The sequence below is a fragment of the Protomyctophum bolini genome (genome assembly GCF_963924005.1).
Source record: "Protomyctophum bolini genome assembly, chromosome: 15".
NCBI classification, from domain to species: domain Eukaryota; kingdom Metazoa; phylum Chordata; class Actinopteri; order Myctophiformes; family Myctophidae; genus Protomyctophum; species Protomyctophum bolini.
In genome coordinates, this window is record NC_137876.1 from 8,232,844 (window position 1) to 8,257,010 (window position 24,167).

At 43.8% G+C, this 24,167-nt stretch overlaps 1 protein-coding gene across 3 annotated transcripts; it reads left to right on the forward strand.

Moving 5' to 3' along the window:
* Positions 1 to 23,569, forward strand: rpap1 (RNA polymerase II associated protein 1). Of its 3 annotated transcripts, XR_013965336.1 has the most exons (28): positions 1 to 54; positions 1,356 to 1,561; positions 2,636 to 2,784; positions 4,361 to 4,453; positions 4,758 to 4,920; positions 5,018 to 5,164; positions 5,292 to 5,483; positions 7,823 to 7,938; positions 8,330 to 8,428; positions 8,680 to 8,781; positions 8,870 to 9,037; positions 9,143 to 9,322; positions 9,530 to 9,664; positions 9,896 to 10,066; positions 10,865 to 11,022; positions 11,813 to 11,983; positions 12,350 to 12,545; positions 13,234 to 13,343; positions 13,460 to 13,652; positions 15,977 to 16,123; positions 17,605 to 17,747; positions 18,403 to 18,838; positions 19,590 to 19,708; positions 19,856 to 20,087; positions 20,440 to 20,616; positions 21,752 to 21,808; positions 22,355 to 22,863; positions 22,908 to 23,569. XR_013965336.1 is itself a non-coding variant. In XM_080783032.1 (27 exons), exons 2-27 carry the CDS (start codon positions 1,360 to 1,362, stop codon positions 22,502 to 22,504), a joined length of 4,206 nt encoding a protein of 1,401 aa, XP_080639158.1. In that variant the 5' UTR covers positions 1 to 54; positions 1,356 to 1,359; the 3' UTR covers positions 22,505 to 23,569. The 3 variants fall into 3 exon arrangements, 2 of the variants coding, with proteins under 2 accessions (XP_080639158.1, XP_080639159.1); XM_080783032.1 differs by having other exon boundaries at positions 22,355 to 23,569; XM_080783033.1 differs by having other exon boundaries at positions 9,146 to 9,322; positions 22,355 to 23,569.
* The last annotated feature ends 598 nt before the right edge of the window (positions 23,570 to 24,167 follow it).

Consider the following 24,167-nt stretch of genomic DNA (forward strand, 5'->3'; position numbering starts at 1 on the left):
CGCACGTTGTGTGAATTCACTGCGAAGTCAGAAGACGCCAACACATTAGCAAAGGTGAAACATATCTTCCTTATTTCCTATTTGGAATTAACAAACTAGATACTGTTGTTAATGTTATTTTTTAAATCTTGTTTGTAAATCTTGTCGGCAAAAACTCAGCTTGCTTGCTCGCTTTGTTAAGCTAATTTGAAAAGCAATTTGTACACTCCAACGCTGATTAACGTCAAAATAATAATTAAGCAATTGTTAGTAAAGTTAATTTGAGCGCCAAACGTCAAGTTAGCTAACGTTAACATTAACTGAATTAACTAGCATGAGTGAAAACAATGTGGTGAGGAGACTGGGAGTTTGCTAGCCCCACAAGTCAGAACCCAATGGTACTGAAGTTGGGCTGACCCAGGGGGTTCTGAGAGGGGCTAGGAGTTTGCATACACTCCACATTCTACAATATCTACTGCTTGAATTGAATAATCTGAGTGACAGGTTTAGCTCGCTTTTTAAACAAACAAACGAGTACTGCTTGACAGTCATCAGTGACACTGCTATGAACTGCTTGAATTGAATACTGGACAACTCACTTCACTTTCTGACATGGCGGGGTGAGTTGTCTACTTCGAGTTGGTAAAGGGAAAAGACGGACAGCTCGCCTTAATATTTCCAGACCACATAAGACAGTATAAATGACTATAAGACATTGTTAAATAAGCTGTTATTGCCTTTTGCTGTCTGAAGAATGTTAATTAGCTATTGTTCAATACAGACAGCTCACAGAGGGTTTTTTTCGAGAGATTCGTCAGAATCGAAAAAAACCCTCTACGAGAGTCTAAATGTTTGGGCTAGGTTGGTGCTAGCCCTGGTACTGCACTGGACCAGGGCTAGGTTGGTGCTAAGTGCTAACAGACCCGTCACCCATCCGATTGGTACATCAATCATAGTAGGCTACTATGTGTTTGCTGGTAATTAAAATTGCAATCTACTCTAGCATCCTCCCCTGTACATGCTATTGTTCAATACAGACAAGTAGAGGGTGATGGGTGAGGGAGGGTGCTAACAGAACAAATTGCATAACGTTGTAAAATAGTAGTTCATAATAACAATGATTATATTTGTATTGTTTTATTCTGTAGTATCCACAGCTGTCCTGCTGCATACACGTACCTGTATGTGTATTGTATGAAACTGGCAACACTGTTATATTATTGTGAAATATTCAGTAAACTATTAAAAAAAAAAAAAGACTGAGATGATTGTCGCCTTATGTGAGGTGACTTGACCAAGACCTACAGTAATATGGCCTTCTTACAGAAGTGTTTTTGATCATTCATCAGTATCACCACCTCTCATCTGTCCCCCAGAGGGATGTTGCGGAGACCCAAACCAAATGATTGTGAGGAAGACCTCCTACGAGAGCAAGCGGAATTTCTACGATCCCGCACTCCGTCAGGGGTTCATGTGGTCCGTCGGCCAGACAAGAGGAGAGGAGAGGTTGGGGCAGAAGAAGAAGAAGGAGGCCACACGGCAGAGGATGGAGGAAGTCAGAGAGATGTTGTGTCCATCGCAGGTACATTTTCCTAGTTCTTACCAATTAACCCATTTTGACCTGAGATCATATTCTAAAAATGTTCTTTGATTTTTCAAAAATAGCAGACCTACAAGCTCGTAGCGCGCCACTTGGTGGCGCGCCACTTGGCAGATGTTGTGGTAGTGTGAATGATGCGTACCGTTCCCGGGTCTCTGGACCGTTGAAGTGTATTCAGATACGGATCGTTCCAATGTGAATGCATGCATACCTAAAGAAGGAAGTGGACTGTTTTTTTTTTAAAGAACGTGACATAATCTCTAGTCGACGAGCCAAGCTTCAACAAAAAAAAAACACACAGCCGCTGCACAACGCGTAACACCAGCTGATTTCTCAACGACGCCCGTCTCCTGTTGAATCTGCGTATACGCGCAGCACCGCAGTACGCGCTGATCTTATTCTGCGGACTACACGTGGCTCTTGGGCTTTGCTTGGCATAGTTTCCAAAGTAAAACAAAATAATAATAATGCTAAAGTAGAATCCATAGTAAACTAATATCAGACTGACACAGTGAATAGCAGGCAGGCTGACAGTATAGTAGTATAACGGCAAAGAGGCAATGCAATGCAGTGTCTGAATTTATTTGAGACAATGTCGCACAGTTGATTGTCAGTGTCCGTGCGCGCCAGCCATCAAGCACACCGTCATCTGGAGGATTAAAGTGTGTTATGCAAGTGTACCCGGGTGCGCTGTTGAATCTCGGGCAATGTGAATCATGGCCATCGGGGACCAGGCAACCGTATTCGGAAACGGTTCCAATGAAACGGATTCAGTCCCTCTCAGTGTGAATTTCCTATCAGACCTGAGGCCGATTCTACAAATACCTTCTAAATCAGTAGTTTGCTAGTTCAGTTTTCAAAATTTATTTTTTATTTTTACAGATGTACAAGAATTTCAGAGAAATGTCTGCTCTCATCATGCTCCATTAACCGTACTTTCTTAACCTCAACATAAAATGAGGAATTTCAGTCAAGCTCGACTGTAAAATAACTGTTATTTCTTTTTTTTACTGTCGACACAATTATCTTCATCTGCATCCCTTTTATTTGCCGTAGACCTCCCAGACGAACTCCCTTCTCTGACACCAGCCCCTCCTAAGAAGTCCCGCTTCAAAGCCAACAAAGTGCGTTTTGAGGATGAGGATACAGAAGAGCCTTTAGACAGACATGACAGACACATCACTACGGTTCTCTCCAAGATCGTAGTAAGTGATCACCATGAAACAGGGATTCCCAAATGCTTTTATTTACTCGTGACCCATAAAAGATGGGGCACGAGACCCAAACATGGGGTTTGGGAGCCACTGTGGGGTAACCCTGGGGCTTTGTTTGTTTCAACAATAAAAGCCAGTCTTTGCCAAACATTGGCAGTGAGGTGACTGTCGCCAGTGCTGTAAAATCCGGAGTGTTCATTTAACTGTAATAAAAAGGGTCCATTTGGTTTCTTTTGTTTGAGTTGAATGTCAAACATTCTGTCTATAGAGACACACAGGGACTACAAATTTCACCCCCCCAAATGAGACTTCTGGTCCGTTAGAACGGTGTACTGCAGGCCAGCCCATAGAAGTCCATTGAAATTCAACTGTAGTTGGCTTACTTTTAAAATAATCCGAAATGAACTGGAGACAGCATTTATTATTTATAGCATATATTGATTTGAATGAAAATATGTTTCCAAATGTATGAAGTATCTTTGTCAACATATATTGTTTTCTCAATAGAGGATGTATGTATTTAATTTACCACTTGAATGAGTTACCCATAATGTTAACGGAGCAGAGGGGAGACAGAGAACCTGTCGCTTTTAAGGGACATCACTGCCTTTACGAAGCTACGAGCGCCGACTTTGAAGAGTGGAATTCTCAATAATAAATCCCGATCCCGACTGACTTTGTTCAATCATGTCTATATTTATCGTTGTCAAGTTCTTGTAGGCTATAAACTATAATTAACTTGGCTGAATGGTTGGGAAAATAACCCAGCTAAATTGAGGAGTGGCATATCCTGACATTTTCAACTACCTAGTGAATTCTCCAAATGAGCATTAATAATTATTCTTGCAAGATGCTGTTTAGATAATTTTCCACAAATACATATAAAACGAAACACAACAAATATATCTGGGTATTGAAAACCTCAAGGGATGCGACCGTGACGTACAGTATATACCGTGCGACCCCTTTAACTTGAGATTTACAGTGCACTTTTGAATCTCTGAAGGAGTATATTATAGTACATTGTGGGTTGTATATTCAGATGGCAGGTATGTGACATTGAAAAGGACAAATCAAACATATGGGAAACTTTATTAGAACACAAAAATAATCGCTACAGCCTCAGTAATGGACCAGTGAAAGGGTATTTAGGGTATTTTATGATGCCTCTCATAGGGATTGCATTGGCGGCTGCAGTACACCGTTGAAACGGACCAGAAGTGGGGCTGCTGTCTCATTTGGGGGCGTGAAATTTGTAGTCCCCGTGTGTCTCTATGGAGACATGTTCTTCCTCAATCATCAAAAATGAAAATAGAAATGGGTATTTTCCTTTAATATAGTCGGGATAAGATTGACATATTGGTGTGCAATCATGTAAACACTGAAAAGCATTAGAGACAGGCTATGATTTCACATCTATTTTGTATATTTTTGCATTTCTCTACTCTAGTGATCATGAAACAGACCTATTTCCTTGCCTTTTTTCTCCTTGGCTTGGATTTACATTAGTTAAATTACCTTACAATACAACGATAATGTTCTCTGAAACATTTGCTTTGTGTTCCAGGAGAGAGACACCAGTTCTATTCCAGTCTCTCTACCAACATTCACAGGACTCGCTTTCCCCAAAGTACTGCACCGCTCCGAGACGGACAACCAGGTAGGACTAAGATCACATGGACATTCATTCATCAAGCCTCTATTTCTCCACATGAGATTAGCAAACGTGTTCTTTCCTATATGGTTTTGTTGTAATAAAATGCCAGTGTTGATTCACACATAACACATATTCTAATGCTTAAGTGAGATTTAGGTCTATTTGAATAACAGCGTTATAATATATGAGCTGTCCAGGATTAAAATCTGTGTGTAAAAAAAAATGTGGGTTATAATATATGCAAGTCTGGAGTGGACATGCACTCATATCTCATATCTCATTGGTAATTGTTCTTCCAACTGACCAGGTGCCGGTATCTTCTGGTGGTGGGAAGAAGAGCATCTTTGCTCGTCAGATCTCAGCTCAGCGAATCAAGGAGGGCAAGTCCAAAAATGGCTGTCCAAAAATACCTGCACCCATGTGCCCAAATCTCCCTCCTGAAAGTAGCATGGATATAGATACATGTGATGGTTAGTACTGGCTTTGGGTTATGCAGAGATATATGTAATGTCTGTGATTGATGTTATTATTGGCTCTGTGGTGTCCTCACTATACTTCTCCCACCAGGCCCCAGGTTGGTGTCAGGACTAGGACTCCAGGGGCCCAACAACTCTGCTGAGAGCACAAGGATCCACCATGAGAACCAGGCCAGGCTCCAGGCAATGTCCCAGGCAGACATATTGGAGGAACAGAAGAACGTATTGGCTCAGCTTGGTAGGCGTTCCCAACAATGATTGTATTATTGGTTCCTGAACTAGAGTAGTACTGCTCACCGCACTCACGTTTGGCCTGGCAGCCCCAACTGGGTATGAATCATCATTGAATCCATTTTGCTTTCTAGATCCTAGACTGGTGGAGTTTGTCAGATCTCGCAAAGCCCAAGGCACCCCGCTCCCTACCAATCCCCTCAAACATCCCCAAGGTGATACCAAGGAGTCTGACTACCGCGGGACCACCAGCCTACAGCAGGAACCCTTGGAAGTAGAGATGGAGAAAGAGGAAGAAGAAGTGACACCACCACTTCCTATCACAGGTAGGAGGAATTTCTGTCTGGAAGGTACAGTGTCTAAATTATACTAAAATGTATCTGTATACCAACAGACTTATTGTTCTAAGGAAAGAATTCTTAAGGAAGAAAATATTCGCACTCTGAAGAAGTTTAGGAGTCTTTAAGATCGCAGCAGTGTAAACGTGCAGCGTTTTGGCACGTAAGCCTTACTCAGCATTACTAAACCTAAAATAAACAGACAGCCCTGACAGACTGGTGGTGGGGTCTGTCATGTCTCCAGTCTGACTGAGGCCTGCGGCTGAGAACTTACTGGACAGAATGAGAATACAGATAGACCAACTTGCTTGTGTTGCTCTCCTGGACCCCCGTGTCTGTCTGTCTGTCTGTCTGCTGTGGTGCTAATCTCACAAACCACTGGACCGATCAGCTTGAAACCTTTCAAATGGGCCTTGTGGTGGCGCTATACCAGGCTTCTTTATGATTTGGCCTTATGGCTTAAATGGTTAAGCTGGAAATTATTCAACTCTGTTCTGCTATTAGTGATGAAATTGTCAAAACTTTGTTTACAAGGTCAGATTATTAGATCTACTTCCAGTAGATCCAGATTCCAGATCAGTATATCTACAGTACATTCAGTGTGTTGAACCGAAGCCAAGTGGTTGTGCTGGCTTTCTGAAGCAGAATAAATGTTGCCAACCCAGCGAACTCTGGGCATTGTTATAAATAAGAGTGGGCCTGGCTGCTGCTGCTGCTGGCACTGTCAAGAAAACCCAAAGAACGCTGCGTCTTCTCCAGCATTCCCCCACCATCCATTGTGCTGCTGTCCCTCCAACATGTCCTTTGTCTTCCTTCTCCTTGTGCAAGTAACCAAAAATATATAAAAACTGAAATGTAGGACCTCTAACTGACTTAATCTTTCTTATGTATGTCAATTGATTAATGGAGAAGCAGGGTTTTTAGTGATAATTCTTTTTAATGTTGTATATATATCAATGATCGACACAGAAAAAAAATCATAGATTTTTTTATAATCTACTAAATTGATTAGTCTGTATTATACAGTACTTTGTTGTACAATGGTGGCGTGCGAAAATAGTGAAATATACAATCTACAAGTTCTATTGTCATTATTTTTGATAAAATAATCGTTCATTAATTGTAATCGAGGCAAACATTTTCAATTATCGTCTCCTCCCCTAATTGTCCAGCTAATGGGTTATATTGCAGAGGAGCGAGCTGTTCTGCTGCATACCTACAGTACTAGAATCCACAGCCAAAGCTGATCATTGATTCCACTCTGTCTGATTAGCAGGAAGCCCTTCCAAAGCCAGCACTGGCCACTCTGTGTAATGGAATTACAGTATTACTGCAGACCGCACAAAGAATGCACCACCAGTGAAATTCTCCCATATGCGACATATAGACAGGATTCCAACTGCAGGGCTCAATGTGATACATGCTCCTACTCCTCCTCCCAGCCAACACTCCCCAATGACAGGTAGTCAGTGGGGAAAAGCACGAGTCTCTATTTCAAACAAAGTGTTTTTTGACTGGGGGGGGGGGGGGGATTGCCTGTCATAATTTGACCTCCCAGTATTAGGATGTTGATATTATTCATCAGCCAACACTCCCCACTGACAGGTAGTACCCCCTCCCCCCAGATAGGACGTATAGGGCCTTAGTCCTACTCCTCCTCCCAGCAAACACTCCCCACTGACGGGTAGTTGATAATCCTTGATAATTTCACATAAACCATAGCCTTATTTATTAAGGTAGATGATGATGCATTTGGTGATGGCATTTGATCAACACTGAATTAACAGATTAACCTTACTCTTATGAGCCCTGGGGAACAAAATGCCACATTACCCAACATTGTGAGGAGGGAGTTGGCTGTATTTGCAGGTGCAGGTGCTGCCGGTAGCTGGCGTATGAACTGTTAAACCTAGCTGTTTTCCACTCTGTGTTTTCATTCCTTTGCCTCTTCAGGGTCTACTCAACTGTGAATTTTAGGTACCGTAGATATGCCACTTTAGCTGTATTAGCAAGAGTGAATCGTATATGGAGCACCAACCTCTACCCAGGCGCTCTATCAATCTCTACCCAGGCGCTGTATTCATAGGGCCCAATCTTATGCACTGCCTTACTCCTTATCCCTAAACTTCTTTGCCATTTTTTTCTATTTTGAAAAACATTTTAAAATAGTTTAAATAGCTAATCTACAAGCTCACAATATGTTGATACCGTTGCTACTACGGCTAGTTGAACTATTTTCTAAACTACTATTTGCGGCCTATACAGAAAATGCAGTTATGCAGTATTGTGTTTCCTCAGCGTGTCTTTTTGTTGTTGTGAACTAACAGCCGATGAGCTGCCAGTGAAGCCACTGAGGGAGTGGGTCAACATGAACAAGCTGGAACCAGAGAAACTAGAGTGGACCAGAGATCTGCCTGCTCCCAGGAAGAAAGGAACCAAGAAGGTAGGGAGGGGGGTTGTGTGCACGTGAAAATATAATTGGTGAGATTAAAGAATTCTGATTCTGAAGTGTAACTGAGACGTGCAAGGACTTTCTCACTTTTTTATTTCATGGGAGAATATATATTCTCATCTGAGAAACAACTAAGGGGGTTTACGTTGTGTCAGTCTGGGAACCCATCGGCAAACAAAAGGAAAAACAGCACACTGCTGTTCTGTTCTTGAGAGATTAACATTGTGTTAAATAAGCCAGACTGGAAACAAATATATCCCCCCATTCTTTGCTGTATTTTCAAAACAAGCTTCGTAACAAAGTGGATGTGTTCGCTGTCCACCTACAAGGTGAATACGATGTTTGCTTCGACCAGTAACATTCTGCGGGACTCTTCTGATAGGCCATGCAGGCTCGTTTTGACTTTGCTGGCACCTTGATCCCACCTACCGAAGACCTTCCAACTCACCTGGGACTACACCACCATGGGGAGGAGCCTGAGGTCAGTATTACTATAGCACAGAGTAGAAATAAACAGAGAGCCAACAGGTGCTCTTTTACTTGGGTACCGAATGTGAAGTATCAGTATCAACCTCAGTTTTTAATAAATTGAGTGCTTGTCGGCACAGTAGGACCATCGGCATCCACAGGAAAGGAATGACCCCAATCCACATGCACTGCCTTTAGGCTTATTTTAGCGTGATTTAAAATATATATATTTCACTGATCTTGACATTGAGGATCATTCCACAGCTGGCAGGTTACTCACTCCAGGAACTCTTCCTGTTGTCTCGGAGTCAGGTGATCCAGCAGAGGAGTCTGGCTCTCAACACTCTGGCCAACATTCTCACGAAGGTACCCCTACTATTCACACACAGTGCATATAAGTTACATGCACAAGCGACAGGCTTTTTAATGCCACCGTGTTGCGTTTCTCATACAGGCACGCGCTGGTGAATACGTGTCCCTTTTGAGGGGAAGCGTGACATCTACGCTCCTAGACGCTGGTCTACTCTTCCTCCTCCGTTTCGCATTGGATGACAACGTCGAAGGCGTAATGTCTGCGTCAGTGCACGCACTCAAAGCACTCCTAGTGTCTACAGAGGACGAGGTATGAATATCAACAGAGTTGTAAAGCTAGAAAAACATGTCAACATAATGAACCATGTCGGAGCTCTTTTAGGTGTGATTTCTCAAACCCATGTGCCACGTCTAGGAGTGTCTGGACAGCACCTTCTCCTGGTTCCGTGGCCTGGCCTCCTTCCCCCTGCTGCCCTCCACTCAGGAAGAGGACGACGGGGAGGAGGAAGGACTGGAGGAGTCCCTGAAACTGACTGCCAAAGAGAAGGAGGAGAGGAAGACGGATCATGACGTGGCCAGCCAGGATGCCATAACGGTATTCACAGGAGTTCAAGTGATGTTAAATGGGGATGATGGTAGAACTATGCATTGTGTAGCTATCTGACCATGATGTGATGTTCAATTTAAAGTTGAGGTTGTCCGTCTGTGCTTATAGGCCCACATAGACATGCCCGACATGAAATAGCTGCCATATATTATCCTTTTGAATTTGAAAGAACACACTTATCTGTTTCTGTTTCAGGGTCTGCTGAGGATGAAACTGCTCCCCAGACTGCGTTACATCCTCGAGGTGGTCCGTCCGTCTCCCCGGGTGGTCCAGGACATTCTGGACGCTCTAATCCGTGTTGCTAGACACTCTGCCTCCGCTGCCACTCAGGTAAGAACATTAAAACACGGTTTCTCTTCCTGTTTGACCTCTTACAGTATACACTGTATATGAGTCTCCCTACACCTCACCTGCAGTATCTGCGTTTTTCTTTTCAGAACTCGTATGTTCTCAATATCTCCCTTGGAATCACATTAAATAACTTTATTGTCCACTCTTGGTCCTAGTTAACCCAGTTCCTTGTTTATTCTTATTCAATAAATCCATACTTATCCCTTCCAGGTGCTAGACTGTCCTCGCCTGATGGAGGTCGTGATGTCAGAGTTCTTACCCACTTCCTGGACCCTGCCATCTTTGCCCCTCCCCCAATCTGTTTACGGACTCCCATTGGCTATTGCCATGAAGTTGCTAAGAGTGTTGGCAACTGCCGGGAGACATGCATGTGCCAGGCTTGTAAGTATAATCTGGCATTGCCAGCCTCTCTGCTTCTTTTTTAACTGTCTGTATTTCTGAGAATAGCCCAATAATAATAATAATAGCTTTATTTATATAGCACTTGTCACAAAGTGCTGTACAACAAATTCACTAAAAAAGCAGGAAAATCAAACACAATGAAATAGATGCAACATAGCAAATCAATAACTTACAGCCAGCTGGCCAACAGTAGAAAGCATATTTAAAGATCCAATATAAAAAAAAAACAACAACAATGTAATGGATAAAAATACCGACAAAGTTCAGTGAACAAACATTCAACCAATGAAACACTGTATGTTTGATCTAATGATGAGGACCTCCTGTAGTAATAACCAGCTGGTTATTTTATTGACAAAAGGGAGGAGCCACAAACATTAAAGACTTCGTTGCAAGAACACGTTGTCTGACACGGGTTTGACGGTCATTTGACAAGGAATAACATAGCCTGGCTAGCATAACATAACGGTTGACTACGGCATTGGGTTACTACAGCAGCAAGCACAGCCACGTTCATCATGATTGTAATTGAAAGACAAACAGGCTGGGGGTGAAATACTCTGTTGTGCTCAGCCTCTCACAGCCCTGCATGGCCCATAGAGGCCTGGCTGGCACTGATGAAAACCAGGCAAAGGAATAGGATTATTTGAGCTACCTTGTGTGCAGAAGATCCCCAATTTATTATATACTCCATTTACTGATGTTGCCAATGCCTGCACATAAAGTGGTAAAGCATCAGCCACCCACAGCGTCTCTTGTTTTGCCGTTTCTCCCTAGCTGAACTCCCTGGGCGTAAGGGAGCGACTGTGCCGTCTCCTGACCCCAGAGCCCAGGGAGCTACTGTTGGATCAGTCCGAGGCACTCAGGATCACCACAGAGGCTTACAGACTGTGGACTGTAGCAGCCAGCTATGGACAGGCCTGTAATATATACATGTAAGTTTGCTACGTAGTAGACGCACAAAGACACAGACACGTGGATTAGGCATACAGAAAAAGCTAGCGGCATCGCTCAGTGCAGATCGGTGCGGTATGAGTCGCACACTGCCGCGATGAAATATTATATAATAAACAAGTAGTTTGCTTCCTATTATTTCATTCATTCCCCTTCGCCATTGATGACACATGAAAAGTTGACCTTATAGCCCTTCCAGATTTTATTTTAAAGAAGTAGTAGAAGTAGGGTCAGGGTTTGACAGATCCACACCAAGTTGAACAATTTGATGTATTAACTTTGCCTAGATTATGGCAAGTTATATTTTCTTTCAGGTAAAGTAAAGAGCAGTTTAAGCTTCTGCCTTTGAATTATGATAATATGGGGTATTTACATTATGGTAATACGCGTTGTTTACATTTTGGTTATTTGCATTATGGTTAGGCTTTGCAATAAATGCATCTTTTTATCATTTAAACGGGGTTTGAAATTATGTTTTTTTACTTGGTATTGTAGCAATGGTGCTCCCAATTTAAGAAGTTAGGAACACTAGCAAAGATTTAGAAAATAAGATGTCTTTTTTTAGTGATAAACTGTTATAATATGACCGTATGGTTTACAAGCAACCATGATGGTGAAAGTAGCCATAAATATGCATCGTAAGCTAAGGCCTTTTCAACTATTACCACCTCACCAGCTGTATCGCAAAACACACCGCCAAAACGGCACCATTCTTGGTTAGATTATTAGATTGTGCCTTTCAGTGTTTCCATTCCTCCTCTGTCTCCACAGAGACATGTATCCTGTCTTGGTCAAGGTGATGCAGTCTGTCCACCGAACGTGGCTCCCATCAGACCCTCTGCTGCCCCTCCGGCTCCAGAGGATCCAGGCCCTGCTCTCTTTGCTCACACAGGTCACGCACACCGCGGGCTGCCATCAGGAGCTGCAGGCCTGCATGGTCAGGTGAGGATGGATCAGTGGTTCGGTTTCCAAACCTTTAAGCTCCAGACCCAAAAGAGAAATCAACACGCAACACGTATATTTTCCCCTGTAATTAATGGATTCATTTTATTTGCTTATTGTTAATCTTTCGAAATAATAAATAACAAAATGTACGAATCAAAAAAATAAAGGGGTATTTACTCGCGACCCATGAAAAGTGGTCTGCAAGACCGCAACCCACATATGGGTCCTTCCTGACCCAGTATTTGGGAAACACCCACATAAGTCATCTATCCCACATAAGTGCATAGAAATATGCCTTTTGAATGAACAGTTGAATCACTCGTTTAAATCACAACCTCAACTTTCTTCTTTGTTTCCCCACAGTTGCCAGGGTTCGGAGGCCCCCCCACCCCCTCCAGTGTCATGGGGTCATGTGAGCGGGCTGCAGCCCTCCTTGTTGGGACAACTGAAGGGCTGTGTGAAGGGCCTTGATGAGCCAGTTCACAGAGAGAGCAGCCTGGCTCTGATACCAGCGTATCTGGCCTTTGCAGCGGCGTATTACTACCAGCTCTCTAGACAGGTACTGGTACAGGTCAATAATGACTGTGTGTGTGTGTGTGTGTTTGTGTGTGTGTGTGCACGCGTGCACGTACTGTTCTTTTGGACACATGGTGTAGGGCAGGCACAGCAGCGCAAAATGAATCAGACCACCGACGTTTACAAGTTTATCGAGTTGAAGAAAGTCCCCACACAGTGAAATCAGTGACAGCACAGTGGCACAGTAACGGGACATCTTTGCGATGTGTAAAGTATGCCTTCTCATTCATCCGCCACATTTTTTCTTCATTTCCTTTATTTAATGCGGATTGCATTCACACCTGAATCGAAGTCAGGTGCGCTTGGAAGCGAAGCGAAACCCCCGTTCTTCGGCAAACTAGAATGCGATGTTCGATCCGCACCAAAATTCGAATGAGCCTTCACACCTGCCAAACGAAGCACACTTTCCGACAATACGCAGCAGGATTCGTTTTGCATTATAGCATGCTGGTCTGAATGCCACCTTAAACAATCACCCTGCAGTGGCTTAGGAGGTGGAGCAGCCGCTTGGGAATGGGAAGTTTCCGGTTCGATCCCTGCCCCTGGCCCCCGCTTGATTAGTGTTAGGGGTTCAATGTCTTGATAAAAGGACACTTCTAACTGCTCCCGATGAGTTTTGTAGTAATAGCATGCAGTGTGTAAACTAACTAAGCCTTGTGATTTCCATGCAGAACTGTTTCAAACCAGTAGAGACTCTTCAAGAACTGGAGCAGCTCACAACAGAGGTTCTTCTCCCATTGTTGTCCCACACCGCTGTGGAAAGCCTCATAAAGAACCTCACGTAAGCGTGACAAAAAACATTATTTATATTACCTATCTCTCCTCACTCCAAATTCAGTGAGGAACCCATGCTAAATTCACTTTTTTATTACACTTTCTTTTTTTTCCCCCTGCCAGGCCTTGCTCCGTAGTGTGTAACCTTCAGTCCAGTCGTCCTGGTCCAGAGATCATCCCCAGCCTGCCTGGTCTAGCTTGTCCCCAGAGGCACCGTCTGTCGCTGGCTGTCCCTTCATCTCCCTTCCCTCTGCTCACAGCACTGGGCCTCCTGGTGGACACCCTCTCAGGCATCCACAAGGGTCTCCCCCACAAAGTATGTGCTTTTGAGGAATTAAAGTTCTCTTCCCATTGTTGAGATTATAATTTTTTAATCATGTGAGGGGGTAATGATAAACTAGCTTGGGAGGCATACCATTTTCAGGTTTCTGATCCAGTCGGGAGTGGAAATAACGGATGACTACAGGTTGTAGTCATCTGCCGGAACCAGAATTACCCAAAAGAATTCCCTGCGATCAAGGACATCTTCATTTTAGGGCCTACCTAATAAAGGCCTTGATGTGGTGTATGAATCCGACAAGTTTCTTCAAGTACTTCTTGGAATAGTTTGTTCTATTCAAAGCGACACTGAAAAACCAGTTTTATTTTTTATTTCCGTTCTAAACCATGCCTAGACCGGACCACACAGGTGATTTTGGAACACAGACCAGGCTTTCCGCCGAGGTGGAAAGCCTGGTGACGCGAGGTTACTATTAAACACATTTAATGGGATTATGGGAAATATCCTATACCATCTTGTGGTGGGAGTACAAAATGACTTGAATGACCAAAATTACAGGCATGCAAAAGTGTAGCTTTTCGGCGAAAATCGCCGTTTTTATCCCAAATATAGGACCTGTGTGATTCATGCAAATCCGTTAAAAAAATGTTTGGGGGGGGTGAGGGGGTCTGGGGGTGGGGGTGGAGCCCGAGCCCGCTGCCCGCTGCCCGGAGAATTCTGACGAGACTGACGGACTAGTCTCGTGAGTCGATCACTAATGATTCTGAACGATATTTCTGCTTGCATCTGGGCGGCATGATGTGCGCCGCCGCTGGTCGCTCCGCTTGTGTGGACTCGGGACTCGGCGGGAGTTGGGACAGACTGTCTGTGACTCGCCAGTCAGTCCCATAGTTAAGCTGCTACTAGTTAGCATTAGCAACGTTAGCACCTTACGTTATACTGTCTGTGGTGTGGACACGCCGGCGTCAGTTTCTCTCGCTGTGTGTGTGTGTGTGTGTGTGTGTGTGCATGTGCATGCATGCGTGCGAGAAATAAACGCGCACATGTGTGTGTGTGTGTGTGCGTGCGTGCGTGTGAGTAAATAAATAAAACTCTTGATACATACAACTTGTAGTACTACACCCCCCCCCCCCCAGGGCTTATACTAAATGGATATATTAAAAAAGAAAACATGCAGCTACTGTTGAATAAGGAGAGGATGTTACTCTACATGTCTTAAATTGACTAAGGCTAAAATATTGAAGTAAACATTTTATTTGTATTATAATTTATTATTTTGCCAGTGAATATAATTTCTATTTTACATGATGTGAAGAGTGTAACTGTAAGGGATTTTGAGATGGGAGTGCGAGTGCTGGACCTGTTTTTTTTTAAATCACACCCGTGTGAAGTGAGCGGCACTCTTATAATCATACATCATCCATTCATTGTCATTTTTGTGACAATGAATGTGTAGGATTGTGTAGGACAAAAAGCCGAGATATGACAATTATTCTCCATTCATTGTCAATGGCATTTAGGACACAAATCTACTGAATATAGGAGGGGCTAGTGCTCCTCGAGGGGCTAGTGCTCCTGTTGGAGTAAATGAATTGTTCTATGACTATCGGGACATGAATGTTAACATGTTGATCAATAATGACTAGATTTGTACTGATTTAGTAAATAATCATCTGTCATTTTTGAGTGGTGCAGCCACTCAACCACACTATAGACAGCTACAGTATGTGTGTGTGGCTGTGTCCCTGGCTGTGTCATTGGGTCTGTTCCTGGCTGTGTCCCTGTGTCATTGGGTCTGTCCCTGGCTGTGTCCCTGTGTCATTGGGTCTGTCCCTGGGTGTGTCCCTGTGTCATTGGGTCTGTCCCTGGCTGTGTCCCTGTGTCATTGGGTCTGTCCCTGGGTGTGTCCCTGTGTCATTGGGTCTGTTCCTGGCTGTGTCCCTGGCTGTGTCCCTGTGTCATTGGGTCTGTCCCTGGCTGTGTCCCTGTGTCATTGGGTCTGTCCCTGGCTGTGTCCCTGTGTCCCTGGCTGTGTTCGAGCACGAACATAGCGTTATAGCATTTGTTCACCACCAAGTGTCACTGTTACACAGCCTAACACACAGACACACAGGCCGGGGAGGAGGGCTAGTACAGTACAGGAAGTAATTCATTTGAACATCTTTCTACATACTGAGAGTAATAGACCCAAAAAGTGGGTTTAGTACCGATAAACGCTCAAAAGATTTGCGCCGCGGCACAGCGTCGGCCCCGCACACTGTCACCTTTTTCACCTTGGGCCTGTTTGCATGCCTGAAATTAACTAATCATTTAATTCCCCCCCCTACCCTCCTCTGCCTGTTTTTCCTCCCACTATCTAGTTCAGTGGCCTCATCCTATCGGAACCTGTGATTGGCTACCTTCGTAGCTGTTGTCAGGCCACGCCCACTGTTTCTCACACCAGCGCCTGGGTCCTTCGTCACGAACACCACCTCCTGTACCTGCTGCTCCGCCTGGCACACAGACTGGTATGTATGAACACCACCCGCTGCTCCCCTTAGCACACAGACTGGTATGTATGAACACCACCTGCTGCTCCCCTTAGCACACAGACTGGTATGTATGAACACCACCTGCTGCTCCCCTTAGCACACAGACTGGTATGTATGAACACCACCGTGCTGCTCCCCTTAGCACACAGACTGGTATGTATGAACACCACCCGCTGCTCCCCTTAGCACACAGACTGGTATGTATGAACACCACCTGCTGCTCCCCTTAGCACACAGACTGGTATGTATGAACACCACCCGTTGCTCCCCTTAGCACACAGACTGGTATGTATGAACACAACCTGCTGCTCCCCTTAGCACACAGACTGGTATGTATGAACACCACCTGCTGCTCCCCTTAGCACACAGACTGGTATGTATGAACACCACCTGCTGCTCCCCTTAGCACACAGACTGGTATGTATGAACACCACCTGCTGCTCCCCTTAGCACACAGACTGGTATGTATGAACACCACCTGCTGCTCCCCTTAGCACACAGACTGGTATGTATGAACACCACCGTGCTGCTCCCCTTAGCACACAGACTGGTATGTATGAACACCACCTGCTGCTCCCCTTAGCACACAGACTGGTATGTATGAACACCACCTGCTGCTCCCCTTAGCACACAGACTGGTATGTATGAACACCACCCGTTGCTCCCCTTAGCACACAGACTGGTATGTATGAACACAACCTGCTGCTCCCCTTAGCACACAGACTGGTATGTATGAACACCACCTGCTGCTCCCCTTAGCACACAGACTGGTATGTATGAACACCACCTGCTGCTCCCCTTAGCACACAGACTGGTATGTATGAACACCACCTGCTGCTCCCCTTAGCACACAGACTGGTATGTATGAACACCACCTGCTGCTCCCCTTAGCACACAGACTGGTATGTATGAACACCACCTGCTGCTCCCCTTAGCACACAGACTGGTATGTACACAGACTGGTATGTACACCAGTCATTAGTCCGACATCGACAACCTATCTCTAATCCTAACCTAAACATAAGCACGGGAGCAGCGTAGTTCCAGCGGTAGTTCCACCATTGTTTCCGCATGTCGGTCTGTTGGCCGGGTCTAATCTTAGTACCATCCCATCTACACGGCTCAACAAGACAAGTTGATTAAGTGGTTAAAATGATCAAATTATATGGTTCCCCTTCTTTGCTGCATACTCTGTATTATATCTTATTTTTTATTTCTTTAGGCAGCCTCTGTATTCAAGACCTTTTTCAATTCAAGACTTATTTCTGCACACTTGCTTTTAGTTGATTTCTTATTCTCTGTGTTGTTATTCATGTCCTTAATGTATTGCCTTAACTGCCTTTTTTGCTATTACTTTAATGTTGTTTTTTTCTTTTTTTTCTTTATTTCTCTGTATTTAATGTCATGAAAGGTGCTATACAAATAATGTTGTATTATTATCATCTCTTTTTCCCCAGGTTCCTAGTGAACCAGAAGTGGCCAGACATTCCCCTCTCTACCACCAGGTGGCACTTGTCCTGCTTCCATGGTTATTGCCAGGCAGTGAATACCTGGCCCATGAACTCCTCTCCGCTGTCATTTTCAGCAAGGACTTCATATCGTGAGTTTCTGTCTAGGACTTCATATCGTGAGTTTCTGTCTAGGACTTCATATCGTGAGTTTCTGTCTAGGACTTCATATCGTGAGTTTCTGTCTAGGACTTCATATCGTGAGTTTCTGTCTCACACGTATTCAATTGGAAGCGTTTGCCGCCAAGCAAGAGTCTATTAAAATGTTGGCCAGTACCCCAGTGGTGGAAAAAGTACTTTTAAAAAAAACTTTCTGCAATGTAGAAACCCCTAAAATGTGCTTGAGTAAAATATTGGCATCAAAAATTCAAAATATACTTAAATTATGCAAAGTTATCATGTGTAAAATGTATTTAATAGATATTTCAAAGTGTGACTACAGAAATACATTAGAGACAAGTGGATCTCGGACTGAATGACAACATTAACCCATTTAGGCCTGAGCAAAGATTTGAGTTAAAAACGTTTGCTCTGAAAGAATATATATTCAAACATTTGCGCCACATTTTCACGATAAAAAAAAAAGCTCGTAGTGCACCACTCGGTGGCGCGCTATGAGCTTGTAGATCTGCTATTTTTCAATAGCTACATTATAACATAATGTTTAAAACACCAAAAGGGGTTCCCGCCCCAAAAATGGGTTAATAAATGGCCACCATATGAATATGGTCAATGTCTCCTTTCCAGAGAGGGCCGGAGTGGTGGACCTGAAGCCATAGAGCTGGCAGAGTTAAAGCTTCACGAAGACGCACCGTGCTCCACCAACACCTCTCCCTCTCTCCAGACGCTCGGCCCTCTCCTAAGGGAAGCCTGCATCCAGCTGCCCTCCATCAGGGGGTGCTACCTCACTCACCTGGCCTACCTGGAGCCCACTGTGATGGTGTCCCGAGACGCCCATCTGGGCCAGAACCCCTGGGTCAAGTCCCAGCTCCTCCCTGATCTCTGCGGTCCCGCACTGCCGTCGGACTGGCCTTTCCTGCCCCTGGTCAGCCTGTATGAGCGAATGGGGGTGTCTGATGGTGCCATGCAGGTGGAGGAGCTGCCACATGGGGCACTGCAGGCTGTGATCCACTGTCTCCAGTGGCTGTTGCTGCTGGACGTTTGGAGGGAGGATGCGCTCCAGGTAAGTGGACCTGATGACATTCATTAGGGAGAAAATATCCTTTTGAGCCACCAGTCGCCCTTGATCCCTTTCTGTAGTACTTTCCGTACTTTTCACTTACATTTGACTTACATTTTCACTATGCGTGTCTGTGCATTGTGTTAGTTGCTATTTGTGTGCATCTGTCAATCTGCCACAGATTTTCTGCTATTGGAAAAAATAAATGCTGAGCTTGGAACTCTAAACTAGTTAGTCACTGACGTCACCACCCGCATACACCGACCTGTATTTGCAGTCGATATAAGTACTTCCTTAAGTTCCATATGAATGGGGATGTTACAGTCCTCTCCTTCCTATTGTAGGTAGGTCTTCGGTAATGTCTTCACAAAAATATTAAATAACATAGTTGACATTGATGGATTGGGAAAATAATCAAGGACTCTGTCTTCCTTGGCCTACTGGCAGCATGCACGAAAGGTTTGGCACTGAATGATCCTGTCGTTTTTAAGATGAGCTGAGCACTTAATGCACACACAACACGTACAGGGCTAAGAACATAATGTTACTTACTGTATTTAGCATTTCAAATGGCTTTTATATTCTCTCAATTATTTTTTCTTATGGGGTTATTGCCATATAGATTGAAATGTGCTAGATTCTGGCAGTTTTCTGTGTGTATCCTTAATTTTAGACTGGTAATTTAGTAGTTTGTGTATTCATAACCAATTATCAATATCAACCCCTAAAACCCATTTCTTCCATTGTGTTCTAGGTGGTCCCTCCAGTTGCCAAGCTTGCCCGTCTGTCCTGCATCTTCCTGTGTTCCAGCGACCTGTTCCTGGAGAGGCCTGTCCAGAGACTAGCCTGGGCTCTGCTCCGACTGCTCACCAGGTATAATATACTTCATAGATACCAGATACTGTAACTCCCTCTGGGTATTCTCTCAACATATCCTTAGAAGGACAACATGCATCCACTAGTAGGAGGAGAGGCAGATGTATTCATGACATCGTTAATCTGATGTGTTCCACAACACAGACCTTCCAGACTGGACTCTCTGGACCTCGACGTGCCTCCCCCCGGCTTGGCCTCCTTCCAGGACCTGTATTCGGCCCTGTTGGTCCAGTACGAGGCCGTTTCCTTTGGTGATCGGCTGTTTGGCTGCTGGGTCCTGTTGCCACTACAGAGGAGGTACAGCGCCACCATGAGGCTGGCCGTGTTCGGAGAACACGTGGGCATTCTCAGATCACTGGGGGTCACTCTGGACCAGGTAAAGATGAAGGTGGTGGTGGTGCTAATTACTGTTTGGTTACGATATTGACGATGATGATCTCTCAGTTCTTGATGGAAGCATTAGACAATTTGTTCAAGTTGTAGGTCTGCTATTTTTGAAAAATCATGAACATGTGGTGCAAAGCTTTGAATATATATTCTTTCAGGACGAACGTTTTTAACTGGGTCGGTGGCCAATTTCATATATTTGTGGGGGTCCTTGACCTGAAATATTGAGAACCACTGATCTATAAACATGAGGTTTTTCAGGAGTAAAAAAAAGAAATCTAAATGTCGACGTCAGGCCTAAATGGGTTTGCAGCTGTAATCCTTTTCCTCATCCCTTCCAGCTGCCCATGCCCATAGAGCAGTTCACCTCTCCACCTGAAGACTCCCTTCCTCTCCTCCGCCTCTACTTCCGCTCCATGGTGACGGGGGTTCTGAGGCGTTGCTGGTGCCCTGTGCTGTATGTGGTCGCTCTGTCTCACCTCAACGCCTTCATCTTCTCACAAGACGCTGCAGCACAGGTATACTATAATATGTATGCTTTATAAAAAGCTCAGCTATGTTGAACACAGTGCAGTGGAGAGTACTGAGAGATCTCTACAAGGTAGAGAAGAGGGAATGGCATGCACTTTGCAATAACGTGATTCTTGCACAAACCTGTATCTGTACGGGAAGACCTTAGAATCTATCCTTAAACAGAAGAGGAAATCAGTTAATTTGTGTTGTCTTGGCCAGTTCCGTCTCCCCCACAGCTAGAAACAAGAGAGACATGGTTCTTCTGAAGGTGGTCTGTTGTGGTTTTATATCCTGTCCTGTGTCCTGTGCTGCCTGTTCATGTGTTTACTGTTTACTGTTTTGATTAAACCATGACAGAGGCCAAAAGCAAAGCAATTCTGAAAGTGCTCCACTGACGTCAAATAAGAGAAGGGTTTGTGGACTGGAAAATCCAGATTCGCAACGACATGGGCTTATATTCATACATACTGTACAGCAGGGGTATTCGACTAGATTAGGTCGGGGGCCACAACTGTAGAATGATGACAGCAAAATGCATTTTGTGTTCAAACACAAAGATTTATGTAGGCTATGATATATAGAGTGATATATGTCTATACAAGTATATGCGATACCTTAGAATAGACCTATTTGACAGAACGAGCGTCAACGAGCACTAGCTGAAAACACACACACACACACACACACACACACACACACACACACACACACACACACACAGCAGGAGTCTGTCTAATTTCTCTCCAAAAGCCCTTGAATATGATAGAATATAATTTAGGATTACTGTCATTATAATCTAGCACTTTATAATATATCGTGCATCATACCTGTAACTTTCTCTTTTTTTGTTTGTTTGAAAATTATTCCAAGGGCCACTAGGGGGTGCTCCGCGGGCCGCATTTGGGTTGGGGGCTGCCAGTTGAATAGCCCTGCTGTACAGAACTATCAAGTGAAACAGAAATCGGTGCATGCAACAACCTCTTTTTCTGACTTTTCTCTGAGTCAGTCAGTCTGGTGCTCATTGTCAGACTGCAACACACTTTTGGGACTTTCTCAAAATTGTCCCATGTTCACAAATAAAAATAAAGAGATAGCAGTTAAGTATAACATGTCTGAGTAGAAGTCTTTCTTTCACTCTAGGAGGTAGAAGCAGCTCGTCGCAGTATGCTGAGAAAGATCTACTACCTGACTGATGAGGTACTCGCCTCCTCCTCGCCCCTTCACTGTTCACAGTGGCTTATATCATGTCTTCTTGCTATCGATCTGTCCTTTCTGCAGTACTGTCTCCTTGCAGTAATTTGAAGACTGCTATCTATCTGTATCCCTGTTATTAATCCATATATGGCCTTTAAAAATAATAATATATCATTTGAATGTATAGTTTTTGCCTAAATCATGCATGACACCACCCACTCCCTCATCTTAACCTATTTCGGGCGGGCACTCAGTGCTACGAGCTTGTAGATCTGCCATTTTGGAAAAATCGTGAAAATGTGGCGCAAATCTTTGAATATATTCTTTCAGAGCGAATGTTTTTAACTCAAATCTTTGTAGTTCCTGGAACTACATATTTTCAGATGGGGGTCGCCGGCCAATTACATATAATTTTGGGGGTTCTTGACATGACTGATTGAAAACCACTGACATAGATTTGTTTTCTTCAGAAAAAGACATTCGTAGAATCGTCCTCAGGTCAAAATGGGTTAATCGTCTTTTTCCCCCCTCCACTTTCATCATGCTCAGGTGTTGAAGAGCCATCTATTGCTGTTCCGTCTGCCACGGCAGCATGTGGAACTGGGCTTTGACACCTACGAGCAGCTTCCTCCAATCAGGGCAAAGCGCCTGGAGAGCATCGTGGGAACGCAGGACGCCGGCGACGGCAAGAGAGAGTGACGGAGGAGGGCCAAAGACCGAGAGAAAAGGAGAGGATGGAAGCCGGGAGTGAGCGATAAAGACACAGAACAGAAAACCAGAAGGTAGCTAAATAAAAAGCACTTAACCACTTTCAACCTAGCGTCGTTACCAGCCTTTTTTCAGGCGGGACTTCCACCATACGTACATGTCTTTTTTGACCAATCACAACACCCTTTTCATGCACGGAGAATGTAAACAAACTTGTAAAGCCAAAACGTAATTTCCGTCAAATGTCAGTACTTCCGTTTAGACACTCAACCGGCTCTGTCTTTCCAGCGTGCTTTCAACCTGCCGTCCCTTTTTAGGCGTGTTATTACAGGTGGACCCCCTCCCTGTAGGTCTACAAGCTCACAGTGTGTTGTGACCCATTGTGAGCTTGTAGATCGGCTATTTAAGCTATTCTTCATACAATGAAGTACTGTATACAGGGCATGAGTGGTTATGGTTCACTGGCTGAACTGCGAGAAATCATAGGATTAGGAGCAGAATTAAGTTATAAGAATTGAGGATGTTAAGAGATGAATGTGGGAAGGAGGCAAATACTGCCTATCAGTTCAAATACTCCCGTAGCAGTAGTGTAGTAGTTCTTCATGGCTTTCCCTGGACTGACAAGTAGCCTACAGTACTGAGATGAGGAGTAAACACATCTTTGCTTTTGCAGAGATACAGTATCTCTGACAGACCCATGTCAAACAGTATTTAAGTAATTCAAATCATTTTGCCACATAATGACAAAATACTGAATGCCATATAAAATGTACTTTCTTGTGTTTGACAACTTAACAGAATATATCTGTTTTGATGCAACTAGTACCACCCAACTAGTACTCTCTAAGTAGGTAATAAACAAGTTATTTGGAAACTGATGGCAAGACATGGTTGCTTAGGGTCTGGAAAGACATTGTTTATAATTCTAAGGAATTTCATGGTTTTTTCTTGTGATTGAGTAGTAAGTGTGGTTGTGGGACAAATCTAGAATGAATGTTGAAGGAGCAAATTACATATTTGACAAGTGCCTGTAAATGTCATAATTGTTACTTCAAATAAAACCTTCTTTTGTAACTATCACTAATCTCAGTAGTTTTTTATGTCTTTACTGATTCTCACATGCATGCATGCACACACACACACACACACACACACACACACACACACACACACACACACACACACACACACACAGACGAGTGAATATAGAAAAGGGAGCATTTGTAAACTGAAAACTGTATGCATTATTGCTTTACATACAGTACAGTAGTTTCAAACTGAATTCAATGTTTTGTAAACTGGTGAAATTAAATGCCTCACTTGGTGAAGCTATTAGTCCAAACATATGATAGATATTGTAGACAGAATTTAGTTGAATGTATTTCTTACTTACAAATAAAACCCCAAAATGAATGGTACACTGACTATAGTACCTTGCATCCAATACATCTTAAATGTCTTCTTAGACCTTTTACCTTTTTTATTGAATGTGTTTGATAAAACCCAAGAGGAACAGAAGTTGCAAGCTCACAATTGCCCATATTTTATGAACATTTATAAATGAAGTATTTAACCAATTCTGTTAGTGTGCTTCTAAAGCAGTGGTTCCCACACATCGCAGAACTTGTGTCTCGGTTATTTTCACTACTTCTTA

Coding starts and splice junctions, on each gene's coding strand:
- rpap1 (XM_080783032.1), top strand. CDS start 1,360: ATGTTGCGGAGACCCAAACCAAATGATTGTGAGGAAGACCTCCTACGA. Junction 4,454..4,757: donor GCTCCGAGACGGACAACCAG/GTAGGACTAAGA, acceptor CCAACTGACCAG/GTGCCGGTATCTTCTGGTGG. Junction 7,939..8,329: donor GGAAGAAAGGAACCAAGAAG/GTAGGGAGGGGG, acceptor CTCTTCTGATAG/GCCATGCAGGCTCGTTTTGA.